Genomic DNA, 18,872 nt, shown 5'->3' with positions numbered 1-18,872 from the left:
TATAAACCTATCTGACAGATTTACCAGTTTTTACAACATCAATTGTATTAAATCTATAGTTTGATTGTCTAGCATGCCTAATTCCTACAAATTTTTCATGCTAGCATAATTTAACATATTGTCATAAAAGAATGGAGTTTCTATTTTGAGTAGATTAATTTTAAAATATGTTAAGTGTTTTTCACTTTAAAAATCATATTAAATGACAAACTCTTATTTTCTGATTTTTAAAGACTGTGTAACATCGTCCTTTATCCCTGTCAAGCCTTTCAATGTGATGGCTCAATCAGAACCCACAGTGGAGGTGGAAGAGTTTGTTTACGACTCAACAAAGTATTGCCGTCCTTATAGAGTATACAAAAATCAAATGTATATTTATCCCAAGCACCTCAAGTATGACAGCCAGAAATGTTTCAACAAGGTAGGGTATGTTTCTGAAGTATCATCCTCTGTCTTCACTCTGTTTAGACCACATTAAGATGGTCTCCTGAAAGTTCAAATACAAATTACCATAGTTCATCACTTTGGAAAAGAAAATGATTTGAAGAAAATGCTTAATAATGGGCAATGATGAGTTTCCCGTTAAAAGTGCTTAAGGATACACAGTTGTGTGACACATTAATAACCTTTCTAAATTAGCCCTAAATAATGTTGTTCTAGACTTTTTTCAGTTTCTTAAGATACTCTGCTCATAGCATGCCTGTCCCTTTTGGACATGAGTTTTTTCTTCTCTTTTAAATAATCTCTCCAAATCCTTCTGCTATTTCTGAGCACTATGGATGTCACAAGAAAGTATTGAGTACTGTACATATTTTGGATTTAATTCGAAGCTACTTATTTTAGGCACTTGGATTGTTTTGTGGTGTTATATTATAGGCCATTATAATTTCCATTTCCCTCGCTGTAATTTCAGGCACGAAATATAACCGTGTGCATTGAATTCAAAAATTCAGATGAAGAAGGTGCCAAGCCCGTGAAGGTAGGCCAAGTCCACGGGGGACGCAACATTAAAGGGTGGGCAGGCACACGGTTCTCTCTGCCACCTGGGGGCTTTTTCTTCGAGTGTGGTTGAAAGAGGAGCAACACAACACATTTGTCCTAAATGTACCTGATTGAATAGCCATCATTAACTAGAGCTATGAGAAGTGCCAGGCTGTGGCTCTGCTTAGCTTTTCATAATAGAGGAAAAGGAAAACCATTCTAGTGTGAAATAAATGCAAAGATTCCCCCTGGAAGACTGCAATTTTCAGAGAGTAGCCTGCCTCTGGATTTGGCATGCTTGATTTAAATGCCACCTCCCAGCTGGCCTGCGTGTGGCCTGTGCAGAGGGGTTGCTGCATACTGACCTACTAGCTAATGCACTGGGCCCATGGGATGCTCACATTTATGGAAGGTGCATGAGGCCAGAGGAGCTGGGAAATGGCTTTAGGACTTCAACGGTCCCACTTGTTGGTCACGTGGTTTTATAAGAACAATAAAGCTATGAGGTTTGTATGAATTGTGCTGTTTTAACCTATAAAGCTGCCACTGGGTGGCATTTTTCAGAGTTCATATTTGATATCAACTGTTTTTATTTTAGGGGCTTCAAACATAAAATAACCTACAAAAATAGGCAGGAAAATAGTTTCTAGTTGGCCGGTGGCCACATCGGCCACATCTTCCCAGTTGCAATGAGTCAGAGAAAAGACAAAACCAGTTGCTAACGAACCCCACAGTCCTCTGAGATCGCCTGTTAGGTACCAATTGAGCTCTCTGCGTTAGGAAGGTCAGAAGAATAAGCAGTTTGAGGGACTGAATGAGTCATGCTACAGAGAGACTTCTTTAAAATAGCCTCGAGCTGCTCTCCACATCCACAGCTTCCAAGTTCCACAACACATTAGCAGCAGGAGAGAAAAAAGGAAGTGAAATGGAGTAGCCAAGCAAACAAAGGCAGTGACCAGATGGCAGACACGCCAGGCTGTTAGAGCAGCATTCATGCGGAAAAGTCTAGGAAAGAAGGGTAGTAGCATGGGCGGGGCCCCTGTTTCACTGCATTCTAAACCCTCGCACAGCACCCTGAGCCTTGGGCAAAGGGAGCCTTTAAGCTGCATGAGTAGGAAGTGCCCTGTCACCTCCCCTAGTCTGATTAGGGGCTGGGATCAAATGGTAGTTTCATATGATGGAGCCAGGAGCCAGCTCTGTCCTTCCTGCTCATTCTTGGTTGGGGGCTGGCATGTCAGGGGCTAGGGTCCAACCACTCCTATGGTCAGCCTCAAACTCTAGGCCTGCGCTGGATACTCCCATAGGAATCAGAATGGGACAGATGCAATCTCATATCGTAGTCATCAAAGTTAGGTAATGGGCTGACTTGGGTGTTCAGTGTCAATGTAATACCTACACCATGAATTAAAGCCTTCACATTTTTCTTTAGCAGCCACCCATTGTATAATAAATTCAGGGCAGCAGGTCAAAGGAGTTCAAGGTCACTTAGATGTCACCTAGGCCAGTAAGTTATCACAAAATTTATCTTGGTCCCAGGATTCGTAACTGAAGAGTTATGGCCTTTATTGTGCTCAGGGTCAATTTCAGATGCTCATAATTATTCAACTCATAACTTTTTAAACAGTGTATTTATGGAAAACCTGGAGGGCCCCTCTTCACCTCAGCCGCCTACACAGCAGTTCTGCACCATTCCCAGAATCCGGATTTCTCAGACGAGGTAAGGGCCAGGCCTCCACTAACCCCAGCAGCTCCTGAAACGATGGGTGAGCGGGCCAGATAACACACAATATAAACACTAAGTCTAGCCCGCACCACAGACTGAAGACCTGCCTTGGCAGCTGTGTTACTTAACCAAGATTTAGAAATTACGTTAATTGACAGTTCCTCCAAAAGTATGTTGCAAATTCCATTAGTTCAGTCCAGAATTGTCTTTTTAAAATGTGATGTTTTTCTCTTATTTCTTTGGTCAATATAATAAAGATTGTGTTAGATAACTTTTACCAATCAATTCTATATCATAACAAAAAGAACAAATGAATACATACACTGTGAGCCCACACTATTGCTTGTAATCTGTGTGAACTTGAGTGACCTGGACCCCCCTCATCTCTAAACATGACATGGAATAAACCCTGCCCTGGCCAACTCTCAAGACTCTCTTACTACCTGTGTGAAAAGAGAAAAATTCATTATATTACATTGTTAATCATGGAAAATTTGAACTGTATATTGGCTTTTTTAAAACCAGGCTAGCATGCTGGTATGTAAAGAATATTTAAGCTTGCAAACCATTACCATTCAGGACTTCTTAAACTTTATCATGCGTCAGAGTCACCTGGAAGATTTGTTGAAATGCAGGTGATTGGAAGCCTCCCCAGATTTTTGGATTCCATATGTCTGGAATGGGGCCTGAGAATTTGCACTTCTAACAAGTTTCCAGGTGACACTGATGCCACTGTTAGTTTGTTAGTCCCAGGGACAACACTTTGATAAGCAGGGTATTAAATTTTTCCTGAATAATGTGGAAATAAATTAGAGAGATAGATAGAAGATAGATAGATGATAGATAGATAGATGATAGATAGATAGATAGATAGATAGATAGATAGATAGATAGATAGATAGACTAATAAATAAGCTGGTAGAGTGCCGGGGTTCTTGTCCCAGCATCAGGAAGGGTTCAGGAATCTGGAAAAGGGGCTGTGCATAGATGACATAGGAATCCAGAGACTAATAAAGAATCCGGAGACGACATATAATTTTGAAAGGCATTGGGGGTCAGAGGACCTTCAGCTAAAGGAACTGAAGACTCCCTCCTTGTCTGGGACCCTTGCTTTTATTAACACAATTTGTCCTAAGGCAAGGTGGAGATAATGCACTTCAAAGGGTAAGGTTTCAAAGGGTACAGAAGCATTGTCAGAATGGGGAATAGCCTACGGCTGTTCAGGTGTTTGGTCAGTAGGAGGCAATAACATGTAGATTAAGATGCCCTTTAACTGTCTGGCAGCCACAATCAGTTTCCTGTTCAGGTTTGGGGAAATGCCTTTAGCCATTCCTAACAGGTGACTACATGTGTGACTCAACCCTGTTGAGTCCCCAAGTTTCATCAACCTTTTGATGAAACTCTTGAAATTATGACATGCTGGAATTGGTCTACAGCAGTAGATAATTTGCATGGCTCTCTATCACATTATTGCTTGATTTGACTATTCTGGAAACTACTTAGTTGCTGATAAGGAATGGAATGCAGCTTGCCTGAGTGGGATCCTGGGATTCCAGTGTGAAGTGGTGATCAGAAGACCGGGGTCCTTGCCCTGGAAGATCACATTACTAACAAGGCCATAATCTCAGTGACTCCAAGACTGCAAATATATCTCATCTTCGTTTACTCTCTGTCATCCCACTCATAAGGCTATTGGGGGGATTAAATGGAAATGTATGTGACAGATGTTTGGAAACTGCAAAGCTCTATAAAATGTAGAGGGTTTCAAAACACGTCTTTCCAGGAATATGGAGTTTGCTTCTCATTAAGAATATTCTTAACCTACATCAACTTTGTTTTATGTTTATCCAGAAGCATTATAACTACAGTGTGACCTCTTCATAAAATGGCTTATTACTTAGTTATCACAATCTATATTTTTATACACTGTACTACATATATTTTTGTTATTGTCTAAAAGGAAGAAACTTCATACTTAAGTTACATCATGTATTACTACCATGTTTCTCAGCAATGTGCCTGTAATTGCCTGGGTATCTTATAAAAATTTAGATTCTAATTCCATAGGTCTGGGGTAAGGTCTAAGACTCTGTATTTCTAATGAGCTCCCAAGAGATGCTCATACAATTTGTTCCATGCACACTTGTTGGGAGACAAAGCATTCCTCTTCTCTCATTTTGTGTCCCTTCACAATAGATCCTCAGGCTGTGCCTTGTTTGCTTTTTACAGTTATGTCCATGTGTGTGCATTTAATCCATACTATAACAGCATGAATTATCTAATGAGACATACTAGGTATTCTAAATTATCACAGTCGACCACAATAAAGAAGTGAAAATATCAACATCTTAACACATTACTGCCAGCAGGATGGGTATTGCATGAGAGTTAAATCAGTACTTCTGAACTAACAATTAAACATAGACCTAGATTTCAGTGAAAGAATTCTTTAAAGAATTTTGTCTTGCTCTGACTCTGGGAAAATTATTTTAATCTCGGTCCAACTATTATCTCTTTCGTTGCAGGTGAAAATTGAGCTGCCAACACAACTCCATGAGAAACACCATATTCTGTTTTCTTTTTATCATGTCACTTGTGACATAAATGCAAAATCAAATGCCAAAAAGAAGGAGGCTCTGGAAACATCAGGTACTGACAGGAAGCAATCTGAGATAGATTTACATCTCATTTGTTGGACTTGAATTGGAGAGTATTTTAAAAGCTCTGATTTATTCCATTTTTAGGGAAGTTTTATAATCATAATAAATAACTGTATTGTTCCCTTTCCCCATGGAGGTTTGTACTCAAAAGTTTACTCTTTGTTGTTCCCCTGCACAGTTGGATATGCATGGCTTCCTCTGATGAAACATAATCAGATAGCTTCTCAAGAGTACAATATCCCAATAGCTACAAGCCTGCCTTCTAATTATTTACGCTTTCAAGATTCTGCAAGTGGAAAGGTACTGAATGATGTATAATTTAAGAGAAAGAAATACATGAGCTAAATGGCATGAGGTTATCTTCTTTCTGCTATTTAAATGAACCCAACCATGTAGTTATACATCCATTATAATTATGAATCAAGTGCACCTACAATATTTCAAATATCTTGTTTACTTTATGACCAATAGAAATGATCTATTAGCAATGATCCCTTGATACCACACTGGTCTCATTCACCAATATTGCCAGGTGTATTTGCATCTTTTATTTTCTCTATATATAGATTAATGGATCAGGATGGCAAATGAACATACACTAAATAACCTATTTATCTGCTTTCTCTCAGATTGCCACAGTAACAGTAACAAACTCTTTTTTGTAGCAGGGCGGGAGTGACATGAAGTGGGTTGATGGTGGGAAACCACTTTTCAAAGTCTCAACATTTGTTGTCTCAACAGTGAATACTCAGGTGAGCATGGTGTCTGAAATGTCAGTATCTTGTCCAACAGGTAGAATCATAAGGTGCCTCCTATATTTACAGGAGGAGACTCACCATTTCACAGGGTGTCGGAAGAGCTGGTGATTGAAAAGGAAGAATGTGCCCTAACCGGTTTAGCTCAGTGGATGGAGCGTTGGCCTGCGGACTGAAGGGTCCCAGGTTCGATTCCGCTCAAGGGCATGTACCTAGGTTGCGGGCACATCCCCAGTAGGGGGTTGCAGGAGGCAGCTGATCAATGTTTCTCTCTCATCGATGTTTTTAACTCTCTATCCCTCTCCCTTCCTCTCTGTAAAAAATCAATAAAATTAAATTAAAAAAGAAAAGGAAGAATGCATAATTATATGCCTCTCCCAGGGGAAATAGAACGTCCTAATCCATAGAAGTCCAGGCACCAAAGTACCAGAGTGTATTTGTCAGGATGACACCTTCCTTGGAAGATGGTTTGCTTCCACTGACAACACCCAAGTGTTAAAAATGTGAAATGTTAAAAATAAAGACTTTGGACCTTTACCTGAAAACTAACTCTAACTCCCAATGCCCAGCCAAAGCTTTCCTAATGGGAAGGCCATGAGGTCAGCAGAACTGCCTCTGATAACTGCCTTGGCCAACTTCTGGCTCAGTGACCCTGGGCAAGTCACTTCACCCAGCATTCCCTGTTTCCTCATCAGGAAAAGGATAACAATTAAGCCTCTCTACCCAAGGGTGTGGTGATGATGAAAGTGAGAAATTATATGTGAAAGTATTTCATGAACTGCAAAATGTGATGCAAATATAATTATGATCATTGTCACATTAGCACAAACGCACCCCTCCCCTTGTGAGGCATATTTTACCCCAATGTGAGCATATTCCTGGCACCAATTATAAACTGCAAAGCAAATTATCACAAGTACCTAGAACACGTTTTTCTCTTTCCTTAAAGTCTCTGTATATCTGCTTTTTGATTTTTGTTTCATGCCGCTTTAAATTTAGTACATACATAGTTGCTAAGAAAAAAGAAATAAATTAGGACCACACATAGATCGGATCAAAACTTCTCTCAGTAATCTCAGGTGCCTCAGGCCAAATGCAATGGTCTTTCCCAGACCACTGATGGCCTTCTAGAATTGACAAATAGACCCAGAGAGTGTATCTGACCCCTCAGCACAGAATTTAGAGAATTTCCAAAATGCCACTCTCTTTAGTAAATACCATTAAAGGGTGTATCAATATGCAGGGGCTGGCATAACAAAATACCACAGATGGGGTAGCTTAAACAACAGACATTTATTTCTCACAGTTCTGGAAGCTGGAAGTCTGAGATGAAGGTATTGGCAGAGTTGGTTCATTCTGAGGCCTCTCTCCTTGGCCTTCTCGCTGTGTCCCCACGTGGTTGTTCCTCTGTGTGTGCACATGTCTGGTGTCCAAATTTATGCTTTTATAAGGACATCAGTTATATCAGACTAGGGCCACTCTAACTGCCTCACTTTAACTTAATTACCTCCAAACACAGTCATAGCCTGTGGTACTGAGAGTTAGGACAACAACCTATGGATTTGGAAGAACACAAAAGGTAAGAGTCATGTTATATCATGATGTTAGTGTGAACTTCCTAGTTTTTTATTAGCTCTGGCAGTTAAGTCTGAAAAAATCCCTATGCATTCCTCATATGTGTTAAGGAATATGTAAGAAAAATTGATAGAAGTCTGTGGAAGAAACAGGAGCAAGAATATGAAAGAAGGCAATTTAAAAAAACAAAAAAAATGTAGAAAGCCAAGGAAAGTAATTCTCCAGCCATTATCATGTAGCCGAGAAGGAAAACAAATCCAAGAGCATGAAATAGGGAAGAGAGTTGGCTTCGTAGTTTATTTCAACTCTAGCCCTCCATGAGAAGCGGAAATGAAAGCTGTCATTGACGCTTTCATAAAGCACTTGCACATGGAGGCATCGATCCTACAGAAAGGCTGCCTCCCATCACCGTGAGTGTTACACAGTTTACATGTCCTCAGAAATAAACACTTTTATTTTTGCTGTTTCAGGATCCATATGTGAACGCATTTTTCCGAGAGTGCCAAAAAAGGGAGAAAGATATGTCTCAGTCACCTACCTCAAATTTTGTCCGCTCTTGTAAGGTAATGTGACATGCAAATCATTTCAGTGGTCTTTGGGGGAGAAATGGGCTAAAGGGACCTTTGTAATTTTCATTGACTCACAAAGTAAGAGGTAATCATCATTGAAGATTTTTAAATGCCTTATCAATGAAGAGAGTCAATTATTTCATTTCACAATTCCTTAATAGTTTCTGTCCGTGGATTAATAAACAAGCATAAGTAGGTGTTTCAAAATAAGAATGATTGAAAATTAAAGCCAATTGATTTTAAATTACTTTTTAAAATCGCATTGCCACATTGCCCCCCTGCCTGCACACCATGCTAAATGCAATGAAGAGCAAGTTCTGAAAACCATCAGCAGAATAAGCTTTCATTTAATCAGTGCCCTTTTGTTTCCTGTTGGTTTACTACAGAACTTATTGAATGTGGAAAAGATTCATGCGATCATGAGTTTTCTGCCTATAATCTTGAACCAGCTCTTCAAGGTTTTGGTCCAGAATGAGGAAGATGAAATAAGTACAACTGTGACCAGGTATCCATAACACAGCCTCAGGAGAAGAGATTTTTCTAATCTGTGGTTACACAGAAATTTGATTATAACTGAATGGTCACCTAATTATGTATGCTTGCCTTTCATTTGAACACATATCTCTAAGTATTTCTTACTCTTGATTTCTAATCATCTGTTGTTATAATTTAAGTAAAATACTATACGTCTTTTTCAACTTTCCTTCGTGATATTTAATTAAACTCTTTAATTTGAGGTAATTATAGATTCACATGCAGTTGTAGGAAATAATGCAGAGAGAGAGATCCCATGTTCCTTTTACCCAATTTACCCCAAAGGGAACATCTTGCAAAACTGCAGTACAGTAGCAACTACCAGGATATTGACATTGATAGACTCAGAATACAGAGCACTCCATCTCCACAACTGTTTCCCTCTCATCCCCACCCACACTCCTCATCCCAGGTAACTACTCAATCAACTGTTCTCCACCTCCAAATTTTGTCATTTTAAGAAATAAAGAAATTATATATATATATATATATATATATATATATATATATATATATATGAATTCATCTATGTATCTATACACATATCTATCTCTATATCTACTCTTTGGGATTGTTGGTTTTTTTTTTTTTTCTTCACTCAGATTAATCCTCTGGAGAGTCATCCAGGTTGTTTCATCTATCCATAGTTCCTTTCTTTTTTATTTCTGAGTAGTATTCCATACCACAATATATTTAACAATTCACCAGGTTGTTTCCAGTTTAGGGTAGATTTGGGGTAAATATAAATTATCATATCACTAAGAAAAATGACCAGTGGGTTGTATGAGAGCTCTCAAGAAAATGTTGAGTTGTTTTCCACAGTGGCTGTACCATTTTACATTCCCAACAGATCTTTTTCTTTTTTTTAAATATTCTATTTTTCTTCAACTCTTCTCACTTTAAGTTTGTCTATACTATGCATTCTGCCAACATTACTAATCTGTCTGGTGACTTTGATAATCACAATTTCCTCTTCATAGAGATCATGTTTTGAATTATTGAATCATCTATTCCTAATGTTGTTTTTCAATTAGTCACAGCATTCCAGAAATAAAATTACTCTTGGCATTGACATGTTTGCAGTACCTTCTGAACTCACAGGCATATGATTAGCCTTTTTCAGAAGGAGGGTCTTTGGCCTTGGCTGTTTGTTTTGGGGTTTTTTAATATATTTTTTATTGATTTCAGAAAGGAAGGGAGAGGGAGAGAAAGAAACATCAATGATGAGAGAGAATCATTGATCAGCTGCCTCCTGCATGCCCCACACTGGGGATGGAGCCTGCAACCCAGGCATGTGCCCTGGACAGGAATCTACCCATGACCTACTGGTTCATAGGTTGATGCTCAACCTCTGAGCCACGCCGGCCAGACTCTTTGGCCTTGTTTTTACTAAAGTGGAGCCATGAAGCTCTGGAAAGTGAGGGCAGCTCTAACAGTTCCATACCAGCCAGTTCTAGACACAGATTAAAAGTAGCCAACTCTATCTTCAATGGGTGCTGTTATAGCATGAGTATATGGATCTGTGTTGACAAGATTCCTAAGTATTTTAGCTGATAGATCTGTTGAAATTCTGAGATATTCTTAAGCACAACAGCTCCATATGGAGTAACTGGAAGTGTTCATGTGAAAATACCAACCCTTACCACCACTGCTATAGAAACCCTGTCCCAGCTAAGGGTAGGAAAAAAAAGACTCTACATCTTAACCTAATTACTTTTTCCAAAAGCATTGACATATAGTGCCTCTAGGTTGGAAGTGAAACCCTTTAAAAATGAATATGATCATTCAAAGTTTAAGATCTTAAGTTTTAATCAGGCACTAAAAATGATCCTTTTTCCAAGAAGACAGTGTCAGCAAACACAGACACCATAATAGCACATTCAGCTCAGGCAAAAAAGAAATCTCCAATGTGATACAGCCATATGACATTACTTATATCTAGTTTTTAGAGATTTCAAGGTTGGAAATGGCTAACAGGTACTATAGATATTAAATACTCAATATTGGAGGGGTACAGGGGATGAAGGAGAGTCTGAAATTGGTTCATTCATTTATTCATTAACTAGTAAGCACTGTTTTCAAGCACTCCTGTGACAAACCCAGTGGAATTTTTCTGCCTTCTCCAGAAAGGCCACTGAACATCTCTGTTTTCCCAGGGTTCTGACTGACATCGTCGCCAAGTGCCACGAGGAACAATTGGACTGCGCTGTCCAGTCATACATTAAGGTATGAAATCACCACTTGGACATTGGTCCTATGCCCTTGTGCTGTGTGGCTCGTCTCATTTCCTGTCTACATAAGTGGGAAGTTTTTCTCTTTAGCTGGATGGTGTCTACCATAGTAATACCAAGCATTCCTCTTAGCTACTTAGAATTTCTTCTCTTTGCATTGATGAGCTAGATGTATTGTTTGAATGTATAAGTGAATAAATAACATGTACATGTACAAATGAATATTTATATGGTGGAAAACAGCCAAGAAGTTTGAGCTAGAGAAGAAAAATATTGTCCTTTGGACGTCAACATTACAAGAAATGAAATTTCTGTGTAAATTTAAGGAAGATTTTTTTCCTGTTGGTTTGTTGAATGCTCTATGTTTCTTCTATAATGTTTTCTTAGCTTTTCTTATTGTTTTCTCAGGCATTATTTCATTTTCCCAGTTACTGTATATTTGTACCTGCTTCTGGTATGTTAAGTCCTTTATCCTCCGGCATGAACCACTAGCCCATTCCATCAACTGTGCACTGCTTCTTCCAGTGTCCTTCAAGTTTATATTCTCATTTCCAGTTGGCCTGTGAATTAATGCCCGTGAACTTGCGATGATGTTTGCACATTATAAATCCTGTCTGAATGTCATCTTTTTGAATGAAAAAAAAATAACCCAACCAAAGATAGCTTAGTTCACTTTATGATGCATAGGGGACCTAAATTTCTATCTTTTCTATGCATAGGTGAAATCTTTTTGAGACATAGACCATTTTAATTAAAATAATGTATTGCACTAATACATATTGATAGTCATATACCCATATATTTTAGATGTCTAGAAAGGTGACTAGAAAAGAATTTAAGGTTTTTTTGTGCTAGAAACTTGGGGGGCAGGGCAGTTGTGTTTTTCTTTAAAAAAAACAAAACACCTGTTGTTAAAGGAAATAATTAGAAATGTCATTCTGGAGTGAACCCCTCTGAAATACCATCAGTGAGAAATGTTTCTATTACAGTTTTATATTAATATATTTTCTACCTGCCAGAAATGTTAGATGGTTTCCCAAATACCTAACTTTAAGTGTATGCCCAGATGCCAAAAAATCATGTTACTTCACAATCATTTCCCTTTGCTCTAATTTTACTCAATATGATCTACATTTCACTTTCAGAAAGCCAGATTCTTAGATTCACCTATAAATGCCTTTTTAATTTGCTCCCTGTTTAAAGATAGAGTTTTTGTATGCTTTATATGGTGCTGATTAATTTATATTCAACAGAACCATCTACTGAACTTTTACTCTCTCAATGCTTACCTCAATTTTCCATTTCACTCCTCAAAGGCATTGAGACAAAACAAATTCTCCAGTCCACGTTACACAAAGCCCTCTTCATTTCAATGCAGTTATTATATACCTTATTCCAAAGGAATCATTAAAAATTACACTAAGAAGCCACTGGCGTTGTGACATTTTTTTGTGACAGTCAAGTCTAGATCTTATGAGAACCTTAAAATCAGCTCTGAGACTCCATCTGTGACACTCTTGGAGAAGTACATTGCCAATGCATCCTGGGATGGTCTTTATTTCTAACCAGGGTGTTTGAAAATATCCCGATGAGATCATTTGATTTTATAATAAGAGACTGCTTATTTAGCTTGCTCTGAAGGGGTTCAAATTCAGAAATATGCCTATGTAGAATTTCAAGCTGATAACAATTCCTAAAGATGTTATGTAACACATTTTCATAATCTAAAACAAATACAGCATAACAAATATAACCAATTAAAATTTTACTCTGGAAAGATCATTAAAGTATCAAATGGGAACCTAGATTCCAGTCAAGGTTAAATAGTTAACTTGAGCAGTCAGCTTCTCTGAACCTCACTTTTCTCCTCTGTGAAGTGAGATGGGATAAACCAGATGAACCAGCTCTATGATTCTGTGATTGGACTCCTGTTATAGTACCTGGCTGACAGTCTGACCTTGACCAAGGAGTCTGATTTTTTTTTTTACCTTTGGTGGGAAACGTTATTATTTAACATGTAGATAGATATTAAGCCCCACAAGTAGGAGTGTAATGAAAACTGATGATTTGTTACCTATATATGCTCTGATGTCCTTGAGAGATGTGATATTTCAATGCAATTAATATTTATTCAGAAGCAAACTAAACACCATTTCAAGTTCAGTGGTGCTAAATGCTGCTAACTCACCCATCTATGGTATCCAAAATACACACATACACCATGCCTTTTCAAAAATGTATGTCTAAAGCAATCTAATGAAATGCCATGGGCTACAGAAATTCATGGAACTGACATGTGATAGCCAAAATTTTAAAATAAGAACATTTCAGAACTAGTCATAATGCCCTTAGGCCTAAATGACTGTGCATGATATTAGCCTCACATGAGCCATGATCAAGGGGAAAAATCATATTACTCTTGACTTCAGCTAGTTTCATGCATCTCTTAGCTTTTCTTTCTCTTCTGGGATGAACTTGGAAAAGTCAGGCCCCATCAGGACACTTATCTGTTGATGAACAATGAAGTTCAAACAAATAATTACAGATCCAAATTTGAATGTGCCTTTGCTTTGAGTTTCTTGCTTGCCTTTACTCCTGATTATAATGAAGTCTGAATTGTGGGTATTTTGAAAAAATGACCTCCCTTGAGGCAAACCAAACTCATTAGTAAAATAGTGTAATTCAGTAATAAGCATTTTATATTTGAAATATACATGTAAAAATTGATGGTACTATCTTTAAGATAGATGAAGAAAAACTGAAAACTAAAACCATTATATGCACTAAGTGGTGCATGCCAAAACCAATCTTTTGAGAAATAAAAAAGTGAGTAGGTGTTATCTTACTGATGGCCAATGTTCATGATTCTTTGATGCCTGTGCCTAAGCATGAGGTGGTAGGCCCTGGGCATGTGGGGAGCTCACCTACTGGCCTCTGGAAGGCACCTGCTTCCCCACTTGGCTATTTGAGTGGGTGCTCTACCCTTTCAGGATGAAGAAATGCTACCATGCCACCTGTTACCAGTGGAAGGAAGGAGAAGGGGAAATGTGTCCTAAGTAGGTGGGTCAAAGCCCTCCATGTTTCCTTGAACCTGCTAAATTGCACTCTCACTCTTCCTTTGATTTCTACAAAAAGAGTTTCAAGGAGAGTTTAGGTGAGCCAGGCCCTACCTGTGCAAAGCCATAAATAGGAACAGGTGTGTACTGCTCTTCTCATTGGGCCTTCATTTATTTCATGACAAAATCTGGTATGAGCAGATAATTTTGAGTTATGAGTGATTCATGGAACATTATTTTTGAAGTGATGTTTTCTTAAAGCATCTTACTTATTTCACTCTTTGGATTTTGTTCAGTTCGTGTTCAAGACCAGGGCATGCAAAGAGAGAACAATACATGAGGAACTGGCTAAAAATGTGACTGGTCTTTTGAAATCAAATGACTCAACAACAATTAAACATGTCTTGAAGGTAAGGAATTGAAAGATGATTCTTTCATTATTAGTATAAGGTTCACTCTCACCCCCAAGAGGTGATCACATCCACTGATTTTTGCAGATCATTTCTCTTATAGTTTCTAGCATACACATATTGAAACTGTAGCATATAAAAGCATTAAGCAAGAGAGGTCTATGTCAACAGAAAAGATCACCTTAAGAATAAAATGAACCTCAGTTAAGTTCTTTAGCCTAAAGACAGAATAAATGTCTACAAAGAGTTACCTCAAACATTCTTCTAAGTATAATAAAAATCAAGTGTGTTGAGTTTATTAGGCATATTATATACCAACAAAAGAATTAATGATATGTTAATAAATATATTGACAACAGAGAGGAAGCCAAGAAACAGCCACTCTTTGACCCTAAAAAGTTGAAACAATAAGGAAGGGATGGTAAAAAGTTTATGAAAAGACAACTCTAAATTATTGTAAGAGAGTGAATTTAGTCCCCAGCTTAATTAATTATCTATCATGATAGGACCCTCAGCTTCATGATGCAACATAAATGAACCTCAAAACAGAATTTGTTGAATGAAAAAGGCAATCACAGGAGAATACATACAGGATGATTTCATTTACATAAAGTTAGTGGCAAGCAAAACTAAATTTATATCTTCAATGTATGATATTGGTAGCAAAATTATGAAGTTAAGCAAGGGAATGACTACAATAAAATTCAGGATTGTTTGTAGTGGAGGGGAAGGGAAAGAGAGAGGATGAGGGGGTGCATTATTTAAACTGTACATATACAGCATAGACTTTTTTATCTGGGATAAGTATCACCCTTTTACCCTTGGACCTAGGAAAGAAGAGCCTTCATCCTAGTGCTTGCTTTTGTCTTTTCTGACTGAGCCCCACCCCATAGGGAAGGATATAACAGTAGCCAAGAGGAATGCTCACTGGGAGCTCCTCCCATGCCTCCCTAATCTTTGAGGAACCCCAGAGCCCCTGCCTCATGGGCTTACAGGCTTCCTCGCAGGCCTACTTAGACCTCATTCCTAAGTCCCTCCTTCACTGGGAAAATCTTCCTGCCTGAGTACAACCTTAGAACCAAGTGGGGAGCAGTTTGCAGTGGAAGAGAGAGACTAGTCTGTGGACAACACTTGGATGTGCAGGCTGGACAGTCACACATGAACCAAATCCCTCTAGGTTCTTCTAGCCAGGGTTCTTCTCCCCTGAGAGCCCCATATTCTGGTACAACATTCCAAGTTGTCATGGAGTTATGTTTATTAATGTAGGATGAATAAACTTTGTTAGCAATAAGACCTGTGGCTTCAATTTTTTATCTTGCCTCTACCCCTTAAAATATTCGGTGTGGGCCTGCTAGGATATATTTTGATATAGAAAATTTTAGTTTTGTTTAGATAAGTGAAACAAATAGAACCTCATGGATAAATACTGCATAGGACTATTCTTTAATTAGCCATCCCAAGTAAACTGGCATCTTGTTTTAAACATCTTTGAGATGACAGAGAAACTGAAATGTCTGCTATTTACTTTTACCATTAAGACTTTAATATAGATCATCCTAACACATATGATTGCTCTGATGGATTTACTTTCAAAGAACACACTGTAAGATAAAGATTCTATAATATTACATGATGTAAAGAACAGAATTATCGTTATTTTACCATAGAACAAATTTCTCACTGCCTTTTCTTTTCCTAACAGCATTCCTGGTTCTTTTTTGCAATTATCCTGAAATCCATGGCACAACACTTGATTGACACAAATAAAATTCAGGTAAGATCATAGGTAATACAATACCCAACAATTATGCTCATGAACATGCTGTCAGTAGTTCCATTGGTATTTACTTTGTAAACCATAGCAATATATGTTCATTGCTTTTTAAGTAGGAGAAATGACTGTGTGTCACTTTAATCTCCATGGTTTTCCTTCTTGCAGCATGCAAGGCTGGGTATTCAGAATCTTAGAAATTTAGGCTCAGTCTAACATCAATTTTTGTGTTTCTATCTATAGCGAAATGTGAGTCTAATGATAAAGTTGACTTGTGAAGATGATTGAATCTTGCCTCTCTCATGAAAAAGGGGCTGTGTAAATTCTTGAAATAGAGCCTGAGATGGGAAGTCTCAGCTGCTGGACTTCTCCCTTGTGGGCAGGAGTTCAGGCAGCAGGAGTGGATTTCTAGACCTAATGCTGGTCTTTAGGGACCCATGGAGTTTCATTCCATGTAACACATGTATTCTCCTAGTCACACCATTTTGCATCTTGTGGCAGAAATCTCTTGACTCATGTCCCACTGGTGCCCACTGTGGCAAATGCTGAGACCATGAAGTAAAGACTGGCTGGTACAAACTTTCATCTATGAGTAAGATCTGAAGACCTAACATAAACCATGGTGATTATAGCAGATGATGAAATTTGCTAAAAGAGAATAACTTAAATGTTCTCATCAAAAACAAAAATGACCAAACCAAAAAAAAAAAAAAAGATAACTATGTGAAGTGATAGATGTATTAATTAACTAGATGAGGGAAATTCTTTCACCCTCACATATAAATGTATCAAAATATGATCTACACTTTAAATATCTCACAATTTTATGTGTCACTTATACTTCAATAAAGCTGAAATAAAATTTTAAAAAGACTAGCTGTATCTCACTACTTAATAAAGGACATTTTAAGCCAATATTTGTACTCATTTAGTTACTTAGTCATTCATTGATTTCTTAGAGTTGCTAATTGGGGGATTTCTAGTTTAAAAAAATCAAAGTACTTGATTTTTCACTAAATGTGTCTAAGAAAATCTAGACCAATATTTAGTAAACCATTAATAGTATGTACTTCCTGAAAGGGAAGGGAGGGGAATTGTGATGTGAGAGATAATATAGTCAATAATATAATGGTGGGTGCCAGGGTTCTAGACTTATCAGAAGGATCACCTCATATATAGAAGCCTAAGCAATCTAACAACTAAACAACCGAATGACCGGTTGACTGGTCGCTATGTTGCGCACTGAAAACCAGGGGGCAGACGCTCAATGCAGAAGCTTCCCCTGGTGGTAAGTGCACTCTCACAGCCAACCTCCCACAGCTGGCCAACCTCCCGCAATTCCTTCCCCCCTCCCCCTGCTGGCCCCAATCAGAACTGGGTGAGAGGACCCCAATTGGCCCCTATCACCAACCAAGCCAAGGGACCCTACCCGTGCACAAATTTGTGCACCAGACCTCTAGGAAGTTATATAAATGTCTAACTACTATGCTGTACACCTGAAAATAATGTTGTATGTCAACTGTAATGGAAAAAAAAGATGTGAAAAATGTTACATGTTTTAATAGTTTGCAATTAAAATATGTTATAATTTAATTTTTAAATGAAAATTTTATTGGCCAAAGGAGAAGAAAACATTAAATGAAAATTATGGAAATCATGACCTTGAAATTAAAAGGGCTTCTATTTTATTATTGCATTCAAGTTTTCAGTTTATTTTTTTTCAGGCTTAGCATTTCATATGCCACATTATAAAGAAATGATCTATTCTTTTCTTAGCTTTCTCGGGCTCAAAGATTTCCTGAATCATACCAAAATGAATTGGACAATCTGGTCATGGTCCTAGCTGATCACATGATTTGGAAATATAAAGACGCCCTTGAAGAAACAAGAAGGGCCAACCACAGCATCGCCAGGTTTCTTAAGGTACAGTGATGAGATGAAATTCCATTCAAGCCCCCATGCTAATAGACGTGAGATATCCTCAATGTTAATTGATTCAAATCTTCATTTTTTATGAGTAGTCACAACTAACACTGTTTGATGAATACTTTTATCTATCTTTCCTACTTGAAATACTTTTTATGGGTTTGTTTTTGCCTATCTCCCCAAAACTACCTGCTGTTTACACACTCATTACAGTTAAGAGAGTCTGACAACAGAATAAGAAAGACAGTGAGCAGCTCCCTGATAGAAATCTCAGGAACTCTTACCTTCTCTCCTCAAATTCAAGCTGCCTTAACTGAAAGAAAAGCTCCTCTGTTGAAGGAGACTAGTGAGATTTTAAAAGGTTTTTATGACCCATCTCTGCCACCCCTGCTCCTTCCCAGAGCTGTACAGTACAGGAATGAAATTGCTAAAGAGAAATAATAAAATGTAACTCTTTAAAAAATAAACACACAAGTAAAAGCTAAAACTTTCTATAGAAAAGGAAAAGGCTCTAATATTTAATTGCAAAGCTCCAAGTGATGTTGTATAAAATTGATTAATATGGGTTTGTAGCTTTCTGATGGGTGTACTATAGCTAACATTTTAACTAGTTGCCATATGTGGACAAATGCTTAAACATACCTGCGAGGTTTTTAGAACACTCAGGACACAACACATTTA

General features: G+C 37.9%; 1 protein-coding gene across 11 annotated transcripts in view; it reads left to right on the top strand.

The window, feature by feature from the left end:
• DOCK10 (dedicator of cytokinesis 10) overlaps positions 1-18,872 on the top strand; it is a 211,883-nt gene that overhangs the window by 147,692 nt on the left and 45,319 nt on the right. For 10 of the 11 annotated variants that reach the window (XM_059703345.1, XM_059703346.1, XM_059703348.1 and 7 more), the window contains exons 17-28: positions 234-421; positions 914-979; positions 2,606-2,698; positions 5,230-5,353; positions 5,543-5,664; positions 6,030-6,116; positions 8,165-8,257; positions 8,650-8,768; positions 10,954-11,023; positions 14,381-14,494; positions 16,197-16,268; positions 18,042-18,188. In XM_059703345.1, the coding sequence (XP_059559328.1) occupies positions 234-421; positions 914-979; positions 2,606-2,698; positions 5,230-5,353; positions 5,543-5,664; positions 6,030-6,116; positions 8,165-8,257; positions 8,650-8,768; positions 10,954-11,023; positions 14,381-14,494; positions 16,197-16,268; positions 18,042-18,188 (1,295 nt within the window). The remainder of the gene's footprint in view (positions 1-233; positions 422-913; positions 980-2,605; positions 2,699-5,229; positions 5,354-5,542; positions 5,665-6,029; positions 6,117-8,164; positions 8,258-8,649; positions 8,769-10,953; positions 11,024-14,380; positions 14,495-16,196; positions 16,269-18,041; positions 18,189-18,872) is intronic. The other variant, XM_059703339.1, reaches the window with a different exon arrangement.

The sequence above is a fragment of the Myotis daubentonii genome, chromosome 7 (genome assembly GCF_963259705.1).
Source record: "Myotis daubentonii chromosome 7, mMyoDau2.1, whole genome shotgun sequence".
NCBI classification, from domain to species: domain Eukaryota; kingdom Metazoa; phylum Chordata; class Mammalia; order Chiroptera; family Vespertilionidae; genus Myotis; species Myotis daubentonii.
The sequence above is the reverse complement of the archived record's forward strand: the minus strand, read 5'-3'. Positions and strand labels throughout refer to the sequence as shown.